This window comes from Ctenocephalides felis, unplaced genomic scaffold, assembly GCF_003426905.1.
Source record: "Ctenocephalides felis isolate EL2017-DRISC unplaced genomic scaffold, ASM342690v1 CF-g0.4_SCAFFOLD_03573, whole genome shotgun sequence".
In the NCBI taxonomy this organism is placed as follows: Eukaryota; Metazoa; Arthropoda; class Insecta; order Siphonaptera; family Pulicidae; genus Ctenocephalides; species Ctenocephalides felis.
The window spans coordinates 23,690,747-23,710,783 of NW_020539727.1; the positions used below are offsets into that span (position 1 = coordinate 23,690,747).

Consider the following 20,037-nt stretch of genomic DNA (forward strand, 5'->3'; position numbering starts at 1 on the left):
ATTTTGTTTAAATAACTTTTAATTTAAAAAATTTTAAACTATAAGTAAAAATTATGATTTTGCAATTATTTATAATAGTAAATAATACATATTATATTTGTATTACACTTCAATAACAAATTCTACATATATTTTGTTTAAATAGCTTTTTATTTAGTAAATTTTATACTTTAAATTTTGTATTTTAAAATTACCGCCATTTTGTATATCAAATTCAAAAATTTATAACAGTAAGTAAAAATCATGCTTTTGCAATTATTTATAAAAGTAAATAATACATATAATATTTTGATTACACTTCAATAACAAATTCTACATATATTTTGTTTAAATAACTATTTAGTTTTAAACATTTCATACATTCAATTTTGTATTTTAAATTTACCGCCATCTTGTATATCAAAATCAAGATTTTAAAACTATATGTAAAAATCATGCTTTTGCAATCGTTTATATTAGTAAATCATACAACTAATAGTCTTGTTACACTTTAGTAATAAATTCTACGTAAATTTTGTTTAAATAACTATTTATTTTAAACAGTTCATACATTCAATTTTGTATTTTAAATTTACCGCCATCTTGTACATCAAACTCAAGATTTTATAACTGTAAATAAAAAATACGTTTTTGCAAATGATTATGATAATAAATCATACATATAGTAATTTCAATACATTTTAATAATAAACTTTACACATATTTCGTTTAAATAACTTTTTATTTAAAACATTTTGAATTTTGAATTTTGAATTTGCCGCCATTTTCAAACGCCAAGTTCAAGTCGAGTTTCTTTCACCGCGCTGGCAACACCGCTTCGTGCCTTCGTCTCGCATTTACGGCAAATGGCCGCATGCACACAATTAAAGTGTTATAGATTCATAAACTATTCATAAATGTGTTAATCCTCGTTACCAAAGTGTTAAAATAATCGCCAATAATTATATTAGTGTCGTGGAAATAAATCAAGATGTTGGTGTTGTTCGAAACACCTGCCGGCTATGCTATTTTCAAGGTAACCTAGAATATTATGCTACTGCACGTGTTTTAATAAATAATTTAATTAAGTGTATTTGGGGATAGTAAATTTATTTTAGGGATTTTAGGCATGTTGTTTGTAACGTTGAGCTAATAAGTTTTGTTTAATTTTAGCTGCTGGATGAGAAAAAGCTGAAGGAATCTGATAACCTGTATCATGACTTCGAGACGCCAGAATCTGCAAGCAAAATGTAAGTAATAGGTTAGATAGTAATTACATTAAGCTAGTTAATATGCTTATTTTGTATTAATAATACTTCAGGCTCAAATTTTGTATTAACCCAACTTTTATTAATTTTGAGGTTATGTCAACCAATTTTGGGGTTTCTTCCAAAAAGATGAAAGAATTTCAAAGGATTTTTCAAAAAGAACTCTAATTAGTTGTAGAAATGTAGCATTTCTACTTGCTCCTATCATATTTACTAAACATAAATCTCAGTACTTAAATGCAAGATATAAAACAATCGAAGGGTAAACTGTTAAGCTAAGACAACTTTTAATTCAGTCGATCAGGCCCATTCAAGTTTTCATACTTAATCCTGACATTTTTTTGATTTAATCCACAGTATTATCATTAAATTAACACAAGTTATGGCTTTGATATTTCTGAATAAGTAAATTTTGATTTAAAACAGTATTTTTTAACTTTTAAGTATACAATGTCTTTTAATTTAATCGATAGGCTTGGTATTCAACATTTTTATACTTTTTAGGCCCAATCTTGACATAGTTTTTATATTAAATCATAACTTTTATATTAAATTACAAAACACCAATAGATTTGTCTTCAAATATATGAATTTTTTAATCTAAAGCAGTATTTTCTAAATTTTAAGCTTACAACATGTTATAATTAAATCGATGATGGACATGGCATTCATTTAAATTCTTCTTATACATGATTGTTATATAACTAATCATATTTTCTGCAGTAGTTATTAATAAATTACTAAAAGTATGTAAATTATCACTCTGAATATGAAGTTTTGCAACTATTTTGGTTGTAATTTCAAAGATTTTCACTATTTGCTTGTGATGTTTTATTTAAATCATTAATATTTACATTACAATGACTATACTGCTTATTTCTTTCTAAAAAAAATGTAAATATCTTGAGAAACGATAGAATTATATTATTGATCACATACTTTTTTTATATAGTTTGACAAGTTTTCAACTTTTACTTTTTATTTTTAACACACTAGTATTGAGGATTTAATTTATTGCATTTGCTACCTAGAGAAGTTTTTAATATTCTTGTAATATTACTTCATTTAGCATTTTTAAAACATGCAAATGACATTTTTTTTGCCAACTTTTATTTCAGTCGATGGGCCTGGTATTCAAGTTTTCATACTCCTGACATACTTTTGATAAGTTGTTATCAAAACCACAGTATTATCATTAAATTGATACAAGTTATGGCTTTGATATGTCTGAATAAGTAAATTTTGATTTAAAACAGTATTTTTTAACTTTTAAGTTTACAAAGGCTTTTAATTCAATCGATAGGCTTGGTATTCGACTTTTTAATACATTTTATACATAATGTTGACATACTTTTTATTTTTAATCATAACTTTTTCATTAAATTACATAAAGCTATTAGTTTTGCCTCCGAATATGTAAATTTTGATTTAAAGCAGTATTTTCCAGTTTTTTAAACTTACAACATGTTATAATGAAATCGATGGACATGGTATTCAATTTTTAATACTTCTTATACATTATCTTTACAAGACTAATTATAATTAATTATAATTACTCAAAGTATATAAATTATGAACTCTGAATATGAAATTTTGCAACTATTTTGGCTGTAATTTCAAAGATTTTCAATATTTGTTTATGTTTTATTTATATTAGGTTGTCAAATATCTCCCTTCCGCTTTTTTGCTATTGGTTTATAATACAAAAAGGCGGAAAGGAGATATTTGACAACCTATTATTATTAATTACATTACAATGACTATACTGCTTATTTCACATTAAATTCTCAAAGTATATAAATTATCTCACACGAATGTGTAATTTTGCAACTATTTTGGCTGTAATTGCAAAGATTTTCACAATTTGCTTGTGATGTTTTATTTATATTAATAATATTTACATTACAATGACTTTACTGCTTATTTCACATTAAATTCTCAAAGTATAAAAATTATCTCACATGAATATGTGATTTTACAACTATTTTGGCTGTAATTGCAAAGATTTTCAATATTTATGTTTTATTTATATTATTAATATTTACATTACAATGATTATAATGCTTATTTCTTTCTAAAAAAATGTAAATATCTTTTAACTTTTAACACATTAATATTGAGGATTTATTGCATACATTACCTAGAGAAGTTTTTAATATTCTTGTAATATTATTTCATTTAGCATTTTTGAAACATAAATTAAATTTTTGTCTTTTTATAGACATTGTTGTTACTGTATTCCCCTGCATATATTCTTTACAGAAGTCTTTGAATTAATATTTAAATTTACTAAATTAAATTGCAAAGGCTTACACCTGGATTGTACGTAAAGGTTAGGTTTTTGTAGACTGTGTGTTTAAAAATTTTTAATTGGCAATGAATAACAAATTATCATATGGGTATTTTGTTATATAAATTATTGCAAATACTACTTGGGTAAGTCCTTGTTATTTTTGTAATGTTTAATTTTATATTCAAAGGTGTACATGATGGCTTTTTATGCTTTTTATAGATACTGTCGTCTCTGGATTTCAAGTTTTCAATCTATAATGAATATTACAATTATCATTAGAGATATTTTACAACTTACTTTATTGCATATATGCATTTAATTTCATTTTATTTGCAAGGAATTACATTATCTGATTATATTATTAGCTTTACTTTCAAGCTATTACATATATTTTTGGAAAAGTTTTTAGACAGAAAAATACATTCGACTCCCTCATTTTTGATTTAACTGACTTGTTTAACTGAAATGTTAAATATTGCTGAATATATTACATCTTACAATGATTTCTTCAATAAAATTTGAACCAAATAAAGGGTCCGCCATATAACTTTTTTTTATTGGTAGCAAATTTAGAATTTTGAGAGCCATTTAAAAGTTAGACAGCCATTTCAATGAAATTATTTTCGATTATTAACCAGAAGGATTGCATTTTCAAATAAAAAAGTTTTAAATTGAGAAAATATTCAGTAGTTTATATATAGCATTTTCACAAAAAAAGTTATCTGACCGACTCTATACCTAATTTTTGAATGCTAAATATTATTTCAGTCTTGAGACATCAAAATGTGATTCTAATAAAATCATAGAACTTAATAGGAGTATCAAAAAATCATCGAGGATATTTTCTAAATGGTAAATTTTAATCGACATGACCTGGTGGAAACAATTGCTGCATAAATTTGAGATTTTATTTTGGTTTTTGTGCTTTTTTATTTTTAAATACCCTTGGATTATATTAATGTTTAATGTGGTTAATGTTATATTAACCGGTTTGTACAATTTTTTACTGTTTTGTACAATTTTATACAATTCTCGATTGTTTTTGACAATTTTCGACAATTAATTAATGGTTTACAGTTGTTTTAGGCTGTTTAAATCGATTTTAGACTGTTTTAAACAATTTTGGATTATTTTATTTGGTAGTTTTAAGTTTTCTTCAATAATTTTGTTTTTTTTAACTTCCCGTAGGGTAAGTTATTGTAATGGGCCGAAAATCGCAATTGAAAATTTTTACATTCCTCGACGTTTTGAAGGTTTCTGAACATTTTGGCATACCTCAGAAAAAATCGATTCGTGTGTGTGTGTATGTATGTATGGATACAAATTTCCAGTCACGTTTTCGGGCGCACGGATCAACTGATTTGAATGGTTCAAAAAACATTCGGTTCCTATTGATAGAGAGAAGAGCTGATCAGTTTTTGGCAAAGGCAGGTCCAGCCGTTACGGAGGTACGGAGCAAAGAGTGCAGAAAATAGAAATCGACTTTTTGAGAGAACGGATCATCCGGTTTGAATGATCTAAAAAACATTGAATTAGTAATGATTGGGAGAAGTGTTTATTAGTTTTTGGCAAAGGCAGGCCCAGCCATTTCGAAGATACGGAGCTAAATGTTTAAAAAATGGCAGTTTTGGAGAGAACTAAGCGTCCGATGTAAATGATTCAAAGAACTTTCTGCTTGTGTTAACAAAATAATTGATTTTGGAAAAAAAAATTTTGTTCCAACTTTTTTTTTTTTTAGTTTTTTTTTAAGTTTTTTGTATATAGAAAATATTTCAGATTTTATTTGCAATTCTGACTATAGTTCTAATATACTTTACAAATAATTTCAACTCTGCAATTCAGTTTATATAATTATTATAAATATTAGACAATGTTACAATATTTACAATAATCTATTTGAAATCATTCAGTATTCCTCTAACATTTCGTTACGGTACGGAAAGTTCCAGCAATTTGCCTTAAGGCACAATGCCATAATTGCCTCAAGACAGAATTTCACTTACAGCTAGTTCTAATTTTGTTAATAAAAATATGAAGCAAATGGCCTAACTTTTTATTATCTAATTTATATGATAAAGGCTGGACCTGCCTTTGCTAAAAACTAATCAGCACATCTCCCTACCAATAGGGTTCAAATGTTTTTTGAACCATTCAAATCGGTTGATACGTGCACCCAAAAACGTGGATGAAAAATTGAATCCATATATACATACACGCACATATCCATTTTTTGTGAGGTATGCCAGCAAAATGCTCAGAAACCTTTAAAACGTCGAGATATGCAAAATTTTTTATTTTTGATTTTCGGCCCATTGCTATAACTACCCCTACGGGGGAAGTTAAACAGTTCAGAATTTCCAAAATGTTTCAAAACAAAGAAAACAATTTTTTTTCAAAGTCTTGAAAAGTAAATTTTTGTCAAAAATTTATGGTTTCTCAAAGATCTAATTTTTTCACAGTAAATTTTTTCAAAAATGTTAATCTTTTTAAAAAAAAGTAATTTTTGGTACGGCAAGTTCCAGCAATTTGCCTTAAGGCACGATGCAATGTGCCCCACTTGTTAACCTATTTATATTTAAAATTTTACTTTTATCAGATATAGGTTTAAGCACTTCATTAATCGCATGAACGAATTTATTGGGATTTATTATTTATTAATCGACTATTTACACATATTGTTTCTTGGCAAAATATCACCTCTTTATTTCTTTTTCCCTTTCAGTGTTAAATTAAAGCACTTCGAAAAATTCGCGGACACCACAGAAGCCTTGGCAGCCACAACGGCGGCCGTCGAAGGCAAAATCTCCAAACCTTTGAAAAAAGTCCTCAAAAAACACGTCGACAAAGACTTGCAAGACCAGCTCCTGGTCGCCGATGCCAAATTAGGAAGTGCCATCAAGGACAAATTCAGCTTACAATGCGTCTCCAACACTTCTGTCCAGGAACTGATGAGATGTATAAGATCGCAAATGGATTCTCTGTTGGCTGGTTTGCCTAAAAAAGAGATGACGGCTATGGCTTTGGGTCTGGCTCATTCTTTGAGTAGATATAAATTGAAGTTTTCGCCTGATAAAATAGATACTATGATTATACAAGCGCAGTGTCTCCTGGATGATCTGGATAAAGAGTTGAATAACTATATTATGAGATGTCGTGAATGGTACGGTTGGCATTTTCCCGAACTCAGCAAACTCATAGCAGACAATATTGCTTATGTAAGGACCGTAAAATTAGTTGGCACACGTGATAAAATGGCAACAACTGACCTATCAGACATTTTACCCGAAGAAGTCGAGGACAAAGTCAAGGAAGCCGCCGAGATTTCCATGGGCACCGAAATTTCCGACGACGATGTTATGAATATTCAAAACTTGTGCGATGAAATCTTGTCCATCAATGACTACAGGGCACATTTGTCCGAGTATCTGAAGATGAGGATGATGGCCATGGCTCCGAATTTATCGGTTTTGGTCGGTGATAATGTTGGTGCCAGACTGATTGCACATGCAGGAAGTTTGATTAATTTGGCCAAACATCCTGCGTCGACGATACAGATTTTGGGTGCTGAAAAAGCTTTGTTCAGAGCCCTGAAGACCAAGAAGGATACTCCTAAGTATGGTTTGATTTACCACTCGCAACTTGTGGGACAATCCAGCACCAAAAATAAAGGTAAGGGGAGAAAAAAATACAATATAATTTATTTGATTTTATTATTTAGGGGCCGTTCAAGTATTACGTAAGCACTATAGGTTGGGCGGGGGGCTTATTGATTTGCTTATTTTGCTTGTTTTTGGTAAGAAATTTGCTTACTTTTGCTGACAAAGGAGTGGGGGGGTGGTGGTGAATAATTGTAATAAATCTGCTTACGTAATACTTGAGCGATCCCTTACTAGATAGCCCGACAGACGTCTTGTACCCACATCTACATTTTTTTCAATATCCTATACTTACATTTACCATTCAGTTAAAAATAATAATTATTGTTTTTCAAATTACTATTTACGCCAAGATATAAGTGATGTTAAATGTAGAACTGCTTCAAATAAAATGATGATTCTCAATTCCCACAGTTAACACTTTAATTATCCCTTTAACAAATATTAAAATATATTCAATAAAATTGTAAATCAAAAATTATACACGGCAATTTATAAAACAAATTTTATTTCCAATAGCTCGATTTATTTTAATGCCAAAGGTTATACAATATTTTTAGTCATACCTGTAGATGTGAATGTATAAATGAATGATTTTTTGTTTATTCACGACTAAAATATTGATTTTCCAAATTTGTCACAGAAAAAATCATCGTCTGCCTTTGTGATGTATTTATAGAAATAGCATAAGAGCTCTTTTGAAAGGTATAACAAATTTAGAAAGAATTAATATATAGCATTTGCGGTTAAGGTACAAATATTACCTGGGTATTTTCTACCCAAAATAATTGCTTCAAAAGTGTTGCCTATAATTTTTATAATTTCGTACCCTGGCTTTTAGTAATTTTAATATCAAAATTACATTTTTCTCACGAATAATTCAATATACATTATTACTTAAGTTCATGTTTGAAGTGAATTAATTTGTAAAATCCTGTTTACATGTGCTCTATTCAACCTACGATCAACAAAATTATTGCAGTAAATGGAGAAGAAAAAGCATGTACACTGTGAATTATTTTACTGTGCTCGTAAGAGGGTAATCTTAATCTAAAGTTCAGAAGTGAAGACAATTTGCACTCCGCCACCTCCCCTCGCATTAATTTGATTAGAATTCAAATTCTGATTTAACCAAAACTCGTAATATACTATTTTAAAGGTAATAGCAAATGACAGTCTTTTCAATGCCCAACAATGCCTCAAATATTTTCAATGTCAATGAATGATAAGCGGTTTTTTATAATTTTTGCCATTTATTTCTAAAATCTAACTATGTTTCTATAATTCAAAAAATCCTAAAAAATTCTCATAACAAACTTCAGAAAGATTTATCAAAATTCGAATAATCGTTCAGGATTATCATTTCATACGCCATTACAGAAGAATTTTAACGCTCAAATTGATTCTACGTTTTAGTTAGAAAACGTTTTTATGAGAAAAAGAAAAGGGCTGTTTTTAGGGTCTTTCCAGCAATATAACATAATCATAACCATAACATAGCACTGATACTTCATGTTGGATTAAATTAATTTAATTTTTCATTATTTAAGATGCCCAAAATTGCATCTTAAACTTCTTCTAATCGATATCGTGAAGACTGAATTGTATGTATTCATCTTTACTTTCCCATATGTTGTTATAAAGTGAATTTTTTACGAGTTTTAAAAATATTGTGGCAAGATTAGTAAAAAATGCAAAGAAATTATATATTGAAAAAAAGCCATATTGAAAATTTAATATCCGAATCTTGTGTTGGCGCCCCCTAATGCGTGCGCGCGTATTTTTCGCATGCATTGCATTAAAGGGTAGGACCTGCCCTGATTAATACTTAATTTCATATTTTAAATGTATTAATTTGTCATATCCTGTTCATATGTGTATCATTCAATCTGCCATACATGTACTGTATCTTATATTATTTTAATTTCTGGCACATTTCAGCTGCTTTTTGGCAATAATAATGTAGACATTTCATTTTTCTTATTCATAATCATAAATTTATTATACATATTCTAATATTGTCTAGGTTCATAAGTAAATTGAAATTTGTTTTTCATTTGTTTTTAATGCAAACAATGACATGTCGTTTTTTGCAATTTTTTTCATTTATTTCCACAATATTGTACATACATCCCAGTACTTTATAATAACACATCCTAGAAAATTTCCTTGACAAACTTCAGAAAGATTTATCAAAATCCGCATAATCGTACAGTAAGTGCTTGTAATTTAATATGAACTTTATATAATACCAATGAAGCTCAAATCGATTCTACGTTTTAGTTAGATAACTTTTGTATGAGAAAAAGAAAGGGGCTGTTTTTAGGGTTTTCCCGGCAATTATTCGATTTTTTCTCGCCTTAAGAACTTCAACAAACATTTTAAAAAAATAATTGGCCAAATCGGTTCAGGCGTTGTTGAGTTATGCGCTTACCAACGCATTTTGCGATTTATTTTTATATATAAGATTAATATATCTTATTCCTTTACCTCTTAGGTAAGATGTCCAGGATGTTGGCTGCCAAAGCAGCCCTGGCTACAAGGCTCGATGCTTTTGGTGAAGAAACTGGTTACGAATTAGGAGCCGAGCACAAAGTTAAACTCGAGGCGAGGTTGAGGCTTTTAGAAGAAGGCAATTTGAGGAAGATCAGTGGCACCGGCAAGGCGAAGGCCAAATTTGAAAAATACCATTCGAAGAGGTACGTTTAAAATTATTGAAAATTATTGATAATTGTTCGAGATTGTCTAGTTGTGTTTGAGACTAGGGAATGCAATACCGTTAAAAATTTTCAATACCGGTATTTTGGTAATTTTTCATTTTAAAACCAAAATACCGGCATTTTTATTATCTTAAACAAATGTAAACAATATTGGAAGTTACTAGTACAAATTTAATAAATATATATATATATATATATATATATATACTACTACTATATTCAACTGAAAAATAAAACAATAAGTTTATTTTTTTTTATAATACTTTAACAAAATTATATCCAATTTAATTAACTCATCATCATTATCAAGTATATTGAGTTCTTTTTACTAAAATTAAACATACGAGTAAGAAAGACCAAAAACTCACAAAAGATTATATTACATTATTATAACTAGTGGTGTATAGCATCGTGCCTTAAGGCAAATTGCTGGAACTTCCCATACCATAATGAAATATTTGAGAAATTTCAAACGTTTTCAAATATATTATTACAAATACTGTAACTTTCATTATTTTTGCTATCTTATTGTTATATCTGAGCAAATCAAATGTAAATCATAAATCATAAATCAATTTATCTCCAGAACATTAACAATCGTCATTTCATTTCGAATTCAATTTCAAAAAAATTGAAAAAGTTGTCTTAAATTTACACAAAATTTGAAAAAGTGCTCCCGTATAGTCACAGTCTAAACAAGCATTTGCAAATAATTCTGTGCGACATTTTCGCTTATACTGTGCTTAGCTTGGCGGCATTTTCACATTTTTCAATAGTTTTCGCAAATTGGAAAATCGCTCCAGTACAAAATCAGTCTAAACGCACTTGGCTAAACATTTGTACCAGAGTGGCGCTTAGACTGTGCTTAGCCTGGGTGATTTTTTGAATTTTTAATCAAAAATTACAAAAATATTTTTTGAAAAAAAAAATTAGAAACAAAATTTTTTTTTTACTAAAGCAATTATTTTGTTGAAACAAGCAGAAAGTTCTTTGAATAATTTAAATCGGACGATTAGTTCTCTCAAAAACTGTCATTTTTTAACATTTAGCTCTGTATCTCCGAAACCGCTGGGCCTACCTTTGCCAAAAACTAATCACCACTTCTCCCGAACATTACAATTTGATGTTTTTTTAGATCATTCAAATCCGATACTCCGTTCTCTCAAAAACTCGATTAGTATTTTCTGCACCCTTTGCTCCGTATCTCCGTAACGGCTGGACCTGCCTTTGCCAAAAACTAATCAGCACATCTCCTTATCAATAGGGATCTAATGTTTTTTGAATCATTCAAATCGGTTGATCCGTGCGCCCGAAAACGTCGACAGAAATTTTTTTATCCGCATACATCCATTTTTTCTGAGGTATGCCAGTAAAATGTTCAGAAACCTTCAAAACGTCGAGAAATGCAAAAATTTTCATTTTCAATTTTCGGCCCATCACTATAACTACCCTACGGGAAGTTAATAAACTGTATTGTCTGTATCCGATGTGTTAAATTAGCATAATTTCCAATATTTTAAAGACTTTAAAAAAGTATTTTTTCTACACTAATTTAAGATCGGATACTTTATGAAGATAAATGATAACATACTATAATTGTAGAGTATTTTTATTTAAAACAATATAATGGTTCTATAGTATTTTCAAACTTCTAAACGTTTTCGAAAAATATTATTTTATAATTGTAATAAGAAGCAAAAATATTTAGTCATTATCATAATTATGTATAAAGTTAGAAAATAATAAAGCTTACGCAGGGGTAATCTGTATGATATAAAATATTTTGGCGCAAATATCACTTGAAAAACCGTTACATTTTTACAAAAGATAAAACAAACATCATCATCTATCAGTTCGATTTTATTTATTGTAACACGATATGAAGCCCTTTGGAAAGCAATAAATATTCAGTTTAATGACGAGTTGAGATAATATTTGACATTTGTTTATCTTATAGAATCACTTGAAGATATAGCTGTTTATGCGATTAAGGAATTTAAAGATGAATTTGTTCCGAGAAATTTAAACTTTAGTGTATTATGTATCGAAAAGCGATTATGTAAAAATACCGAAAATACCGGTGTAAATACCTTTAGAAAAATCGGGCGGTTTACCGGTATTTCGGTATACCGGTATTGCATTCCCTATCATACAGAATATTATCATGTTTTACATTCGACATCAGTTCCTTATGCTGAATTTGAAGCTTATTCAGTGTAATTTGAGTGTGTCGTAGAATAAATATTGATTTCTTCACCGGTTTTGATCTGTCTAAGACATTTTACTAGTCAAAACTGTTTTTGCAAGTCAAAACAAAATACACAACTATCTATTAAATATAAAAAATTTGGGAGTATTTCATGGTTTTGTTTATTTTATTTCAGTGAAGTGAAACATTATCCAGCGGCTGCCGATTTTACAATAGCCGGTACATCTGGTAAGAGAAAATTATCAGAATCCGAAACAAAAGCTGAAGTTAAGGACGAAGATGCTGGAGCTGAAATTAAAGAGCCTAAAAAGAAGAAAATTAAGGTTAGTGATAATTTATATTATACATCTACACCATCATTTATTCGGAAATAATTCGTTATCATCGCCTTGGAAAAATACTTATCGCTTATTGTAGACTTTAATAGAACTCATTGCATGCGTTGTGCATTATTTAATATAAAACTTAAGGGGCACAACTAGTGTAACCGCCTAAAAAAAGGGGATTTTTGGGACTTTATATTAAAAAAAATACTTTATCAAACATTTCATAAGTTTAGGAATATATTCACACATGTTTTAAGAATACATAGTAAATTTTTTGAGGAAAAAAATTAAATATTTTTTAAGTTATCGTCGATCTCCAACGGCCCTTCACTGCTGCAGTGATTCCGGCCTTCTACGTGGATGAAATTTAAAAAAAAAAAACTCGGTAAACTAGATAATAATGTCTGTAAAATGACCTACGATAAAAAAAATAAATAAAAAATTGACTTGAATTGAAAAAAATGTCGAGTTTTACCCAAAATTTTGGTCCAAAAATTCGATTTTTGATCCGACCAAAAAATCGATAGTTCATTTTACGGACAACTATATATAGAACATGTAAAAAAATTTGATAGTGATCGGATAATTTGTTTTTGAGTAATTGTTGCGGCAAATTCGGAAAATGCTTTTTCGAGAAAAATGCGTTTAAAGATAAAATGATCGTTATACTATATACTACATATATACTATTTAAATGACTGTGACTCAAAAACTATTTATGATATCGATTTAAAATTTTGGTATGTTATTTTTAAATGTATAACCTTATCGAAATATGGAAAAATTGAAAATTCGATTTCTTGAAAATTTCCCACTAGTTGTGCCTTTTAATGTTCGTAATATGTACCACATATCATTTAAAACACATTTTTTGTGCATTTTACATCGCGATCACATTTTCATTTATCATTTTATTCGGTGAAGAGTGTTTATATCATTTTTATTTGTAAACTTCGTGCCCCATAACATTTGTTTTTTATAAATTTATTAATACTTAGTGTATCAGTGTGTAGTGCTTATTATTTTTTGATCGAGTTGCATGTAATTGCTGCTTTTGTAAGTATTAATTTAAATTGCATGTGTATTTTATTAATATTAATATTCATTGATCCAAGATCATTTTCATTTTGGTCCTTTAGTGTTATATAATTATTTCGATTTATTCACAACTGTTTTAAATGGTTTAAAACTGTTTGATAATGGTTTTAAGCTGTTTTAGACTTTTAAATCGGTTTCAGACTTTTTAAATTATTTTCGCCTGTTTTTGATAGTTTTTGACTATTTTATACAATTTTGGACTTCATTGGACTGTTCAATACAATTTTCGACAACTAATTAATAGTTTAAAATTTTGTACCGTTTTTAAACAATGTTATACCATTTTCGATTGTTTTGTACAATTTTGGATTGTTTTATACCTTTTTCGACTGTTTTTGATGGTTTTTAACAGTTTTATACAACTTTGGGTTGTTTTCGACTGTCTTTGGCCATTTTAAATCATTTTAAACTTGTTTTGGACCGTTTTATACAATTTTTGACTGTTTCATGCAGTTTCATGCAATTTTCGACTGTTTTATACAATTTTCGACTGTTTTATACAATTTTCGACTGTTTTATACAATTTTCGACTGTTTTATACAATTTTCGACTGTTTTATACAATTTTCGACTGTTTTATACAATTTTCGACTGTTTTATACAATTTTCGACTGTTTTATACAATTTTCGACTGTTTTATACAATTTTCGACTGTTTTATACAATTTTCGACTGTTTTATACAATTTTCGACTGTTTTATACAATTTTCGACTGTTTTATACAATTTTCGACTGTTTTATACAATTTTCGACTGTTTTATACAATTTTCGACTGTTTTATACAATTTTCGACTGTTTTATACAATTTTCGACTGTTTAAATTTCTTTTCGACTGTTTAAATTTCTTTTCGACTGTTTTTGATAGTTTTTGACTATTTTATGCAATTTTGGATTTGCATTGTACAATTTTGGACTTAATTGGACTGTTCGATACAATTTTCGACAACTAATTAATAGTTTAAAATTGTTTCATAATGATTTTGAGCTGTTTCCGACTGTATTGTACAATTTCATACAAGTTTTAGGTAATTTGTACATTGTTTTGTACAATTTTGGACTATTTTGTACAATTTTATAGAATTTTGAACTGTATTTGACTGTTTAATACAGTTTTGGAGTATTTTATACGATTTTAGACTGTTTTCGACAATTTTATACAATTTTCCATTTTGTTGACAATTTTATAAAATTTTCGATTGTTTTGTACAATTTTAGACTGTTTTATACCATTTTTGACTCTTTTCGATGGTTTTTAACAGTTTTATACAACTTTGAATTGTTTTCGACTGTCTTTGGCCATTTTAAATAATTTTAAACTTGTTTTGGACTCTTTTGTACAATTTTAGATAATTTTATACATTTTAGACTGTTTTTGACAATTTTGTACCCTTTTTCAAACAATTTTATACAATTTTGGATTGTTTTATACCATTTTGGACTGTTTTATACCATTTTTGACTCTTTTCGATGGTTTTTAACAGTTTTATACAACTTTGAATTGTTTTCGACTGTCTTTGGCCATTTTAAATAATTTTAAACTTGTTTGGACTCTTTTGTACAATTTTAGATAATTTTATACATTTTAGACTGTTTTTGACAATTTTGTACCCTTTTTCAAACAATTTTATACAATTTTGGATTGTTTTATACCATTTTGGACTGTTTTATACCATTTTGACTCTTTTCGATGGTTTTAACAGTTTTATACGGCTTTGAATTGCTTTCAACTGTCTTTGGTCATTTTAAATAATTTTAAACTTGTTTTGGACTGTTTTGTACAATTTTCGATAATTTTATACATTTTAGACTGTTTTTGACAATTTTGAATCGTTTTTAAACAATTTTATACAATTTTCGATTGTTTTATACCATTTTGGACTGTTTTATACCATTTTTGACTCTTTTCGATGGTTTTTAACAGTTTTATACAACTTTGAATTGTTTTCGACTGTCTTTGGCCATTTTAAATAATTTTAAACTTGTTTTGGACTCTTTTGTACAATTTTAGATAATTTTATACATTTTAGACTGTTTTTGACAATTTTGTACCCTTTTTCAAACAATTTTATACAATTTTGGATTGTTTTATACCATTTTGGACTGTTTTATACCATTTTTGACTCTTTTCGATGGTTTTTAACAGTTTTATACAACTTTGAATTGTTTTCGACTGTCTTTGGCCATTTTAAATAATTTTAAACTTGTTTTGGACTCTTTTGTACAATTTTAGATAATTTTATACATTTTAGACTGTTTTTGACAATTTTGTACCGTTTTCAAACAATTTTATACAATTTTGGATTGTTTTATACCATTTTGGACTGTTTTATACCATTTTTGACTCTTTTCGATGGTTTTTAACAGTTTTATACAACTTTGAATTGTTTTCGACTGTCTTTGGCCATTTTAAATAATTTTAAACTTGTTTTGGACTCTTTTGTACAATTTTAGATAATTTTATACATTTTAGACTGTTTTTGACAATTTTGTACCCTTTTTCAAACAATTTTATACAATTTTGGATTGTTTTATACCATTTTGGACTGTTTTATACCATTTTTGACTCTTTTCGATGGTTTTTAACAGTTTCATACAACTTTGAATTGTTTTCGACTGTCTTTGGCCATTTTAAATAATTTTAAACTTGTTTTGGACTGTTTTGTACAATTTTCGATAATTTTATACATTTAGGACTGTTTGTAATCAAGTTGCATGTAATTGCTGCTTTTGTAAGTAATAATTTAAATTGCGTGTGTATTTTATTATTATTAATATTCATCGATCAAGATCATTTTCATTTTGATCCATTAGTGTTATAATTATCTAGATTATTTTAGATTGACAATTTCGACTGTTTTATACAATTTTGGACTGTTTTTGAGAATTTTACAAGATTTTGGACTGTTTTTGACAATTTCGTACTCTTTTTGTCAAATTTATACACTTCTCGACTGTTTTTAACCATTAATTAATGGTTTAAAATTGTTTTAGGCTGTTTAATTTGACTTTAGACTATTCAAATTGGTTTCAGACTGTTTTCGACTGTATTATACATTTTTAGACAGTATTGTATTATTATATTATTATTTTTCCACTGTATTGTGCAATTGTATACGGTTTTTGGCTGTATTGGATTTATTAATACAATTTTCGACAAATAAGTAATTATTGATTCTGTATGAAAATGGTTTTAAGCTTTTTCGACCGTTTAGTACAATTTTTTTACTATTTTGTGCAATTTTCTACGATTCTCGACTGTTTTTGACAATTTTCGACAATTAAATTATGGATATAAATTATAATAAATTGCAGTTGTTTTAGGCTGTTTATATCGATTTTGGATTATTTTTGACAATTATTGACAATTTTGGACTGTTTTATAAAACCATTGTCTGTTTTATACAATTTTCGACTGTTTTATGCAATTTTATACAGTTTTTGACTATTTTATGATATTTTATACAATTTTATGTAATTTTATACAGTTTACGCAATTTTATACACTTTTCAACTGTTTTATACAATTTTATGTGATTTTATACAGTTTTATGAAATTTTATACAGTTTTCGACTGTTTCATACAATTTTATACAGTTTTATGCAATTTTATGCAGTTTTATACAATTTTCGACTGTTATATGCAATTTATACAATTTTCGATTGTTTTATGCAGTTTTATACTATTTTCAAGTGTTTTTTGCAATTTTCGACTGCTTTATGCAATTTTCGACTGTTTTTGACAATTTTCGACAATTAATTAATGGTTTACAGTTGTTTTACGCTGTTTATATCGATTTTAGACTGTTTTAGACAATTTTGGATTATTTTTGACTATTTTTGACAATTCTATACAATTTTCGGACTGTTTTATATACTTTTCGACTGTCTTATAAAATCATCGTTTGTTTTATGCAATTTTCGACAGTCTTATGCAATTTTATACAATTTTCGACTGTTTTATGCAATTTTATACAATTTTCGACTGCTTCATGCAATTTTTGACTTTTTTATGCTATTTTCGACTGTTTTATGCAGTTTTATACAATTTTCGACTGTTTTATGCAATTTTATACAATTTTGTTAAATTTAGAACTGTGTTGCACTGTTTAATACAAGTTCAGACTGTTCTACACAAATTTATACATTTTTCGACTGTATTGTACATTTTTCAACTGTATTGCATGTAAAGCAAAAGCAAAATTCATATTTACTATATGAAAAAAAAATTTGTAAAAGTAAAGCCAATGAAGTTAAACAAAAAGAACTTTGGATCACTTTAAATGCTCCTGTTTTATAAAATCATTGTCAATATTCGACTGTTTTATGCAATTTTTGAATACTTTATGCAATTTTCGACTGTTTTATGTAATTTTATGCAATTTTATACAACTTTTGACTGTTTTATGCTATTTTATACAATTTTCGACTGCTTTATGCAACTTTCGACTATTTTATGCAATTTTATACAATTTTCGACTGTTTTATGTAATTTTATGCAATTTTATACAACTTTTGACTGTTTTATGCAGTTTAATACAGTTTTATGCAATTTTATACAGTTTTATACAATTTTATACAGTTTTATGCAATTTTATACAGTTTTATGCAATTTTATACAGTTTTATGAAATTTTATACAGTTCTTAACTTTTTTATGCAATTTTCGACTGTTTTATATGGTTTTATACAATTTTTGACTACTTTATGCAGTTTTCGACTGTTTTATGCAAATTTATACAATTTTCAACTGTTTTATGCAATTTTATACAATTTTCAACTGTTTTATGCAATTTTATACAATTTTGGACTGTTTTATACAATTTTCGCCTGCTTTATGCGATTTTTCGACTGTTTTATGCAATTTTATACAATTTTCGACTGCTTTATGCAACTTTAGACTATTTTATGCAATTTTATACAATGTTTGACTGCTTTATGCAATTTTCGACTGTTTTATATAATTTTCGACTGTTTTATGCAAATTAATACAATTTTCGACGGTTTTTAACAGTTTTATATAACTTTGAATTGTTTTTGACTGTCTTTGGACGTTTTAAATAATTTGACTGTTTTGTACAATTTTCGATAATTTTATACATTTTGGACTGTTTTAGCCATTTTAGATAATTTTATACTGTTTCGTACAATTTTGTTAAATTTAGAACTGTGTTGCACTGTTTAATACAAGTTCAGACTGTTCTGCACAAATTTATACATTTTTCGACTGTATTGTATATTTTTCGACTGTATTGCATGAAAAGCAAAAGTAAATTAATATTTACTATATGAAAAAAAAAAATTGTAAAAGTAAAGTAATTGAAGTTAAACAAAAAAAACTCTGGATCACTTTTAAAGCAAAATGCTTCTGATATGCTGCAGTTGTGGAGATGGGATTTCTGTATCATTTACAATTTACCATTCATCATTTTCACACCACGTATCACATTTCCCTCGATCCTTTAACAACTGAGTCTCCTTTTAGCTCGAGGCCCAAGATGAGCCCACAGCCGAGGAGCAACCGAAAAAGAAAAAGAAGAAAATAAAGCAGGAGGCTTCCGAAGAACCTGCTGCTGAAGAAATGGAAGTCGAAGCTGAGCCCTCCGAGAAGAAAAAGAAAAAAAAGAAGCGACAGGAAGATCCTGAACAAGTCTTAGAAGAGACGATGGAGGAGACGGAAGTCCCACAACCTGCCGAGAAAAAGAAAAAGAAGAAAAAAGATAAAAAACAAGACGATGAATAAATTTTTATTTAATTGTTGTTAAAGACAGAGTGATGATGGATAGTTTTAAAGGAAAATTTGATTATTTATAATTGATAAAAGTTTGGAATTATCAGGAGTCTATGTTAATTATGGTTATATTATATATAACTGTTTTAAAGTTCTCTTCATTTAAATTTATAATTATCAGTTTAAATAGGCTGTAAATAGTTTTTACAGTGCTGCACAACAATTGTACATACATGAGATGTTGTATGTATTCAAGTTTTGTTTATTATTTTATAGTATTGTATATGACTATATAAATGAGAATATATATTTTATAATTTTTATGAATTTGTTGTCAATAACCCAAAGTCCTGTTTTCCTTAAGGGAATCTTTTTTCTTAACAAAATCTTGATGCAGGTTCTGAGAGATTTAATTTTAAACAATATTTTGTTTACAAGTTTTTAACACTTTTTGTTTATTTGCTGTTTTTCTGAACTTGCAGAATGTTTAATCACTTTATGATCAAGTATTTTGAGAAATTGGTCTTAATTCATTCAACATGCAATTTCGACTGTTTTATGCAATTTTATGCAATTTTCGGCTGTTAAATCCATCGTCTATAAAATCATTCTCTGTTTTATACGATTTTCGACTGTTTTATGCAATTTTTGACTGTTGTATGCTATTTTTGACTGTTTCGTGCAATTTTCACTACTTTATGCAATTTTCGACTGTTTTCTGCAGTTTTCGACTGTTTTATAAAATCATTATCTGTTTTATGCA

At 27.8% G+C, this 20,037-nt stretch overlaps 1 protein-coding gene and 1 non-coding gene across 2 annotated transcripts; both read left to right on the forward strand.

Moving 5' to 3' along the window:
• Nucleotides 1-828: 828 nt before the first annotated feature.
• On the forward strand, nucleotides 829-19,489 carry LOC113389201 (nucleolar protein 58). Its single transcript, XM_026626264.1, has 6 exons — nucleotides 829-1,015; nucleotides 1,153-1,229; nucleotides 6,263-7,209; nucleotides 9,694-9,895; nucleotides 12,301-12,448; nucleotides 19,029-19,489. The coding sequence occupies exons 1-6, from the start codon at nucleotides 971-973 to the stop codon at nucleotides 19,284-19,286; spliced, it is 1,677 nt and encodes a 558-aa protein (XP_026482049.1). The 5' UTR covers nucleotides 829-970; the 3' UTR covers nucleotides 19,287-19,489.
• LOC113389861 lies at nucleotides 12,093-12,234 on the forward strand. Its single transcript, XR_003368286.1, has one exon. It is a non-coding gene; the product is annotated as a small nucleolar RNA SNORA79 (small nucleolar RNA).
• Nucleotides 19,490-20,037: the final 548 nt, after the last annotated feature.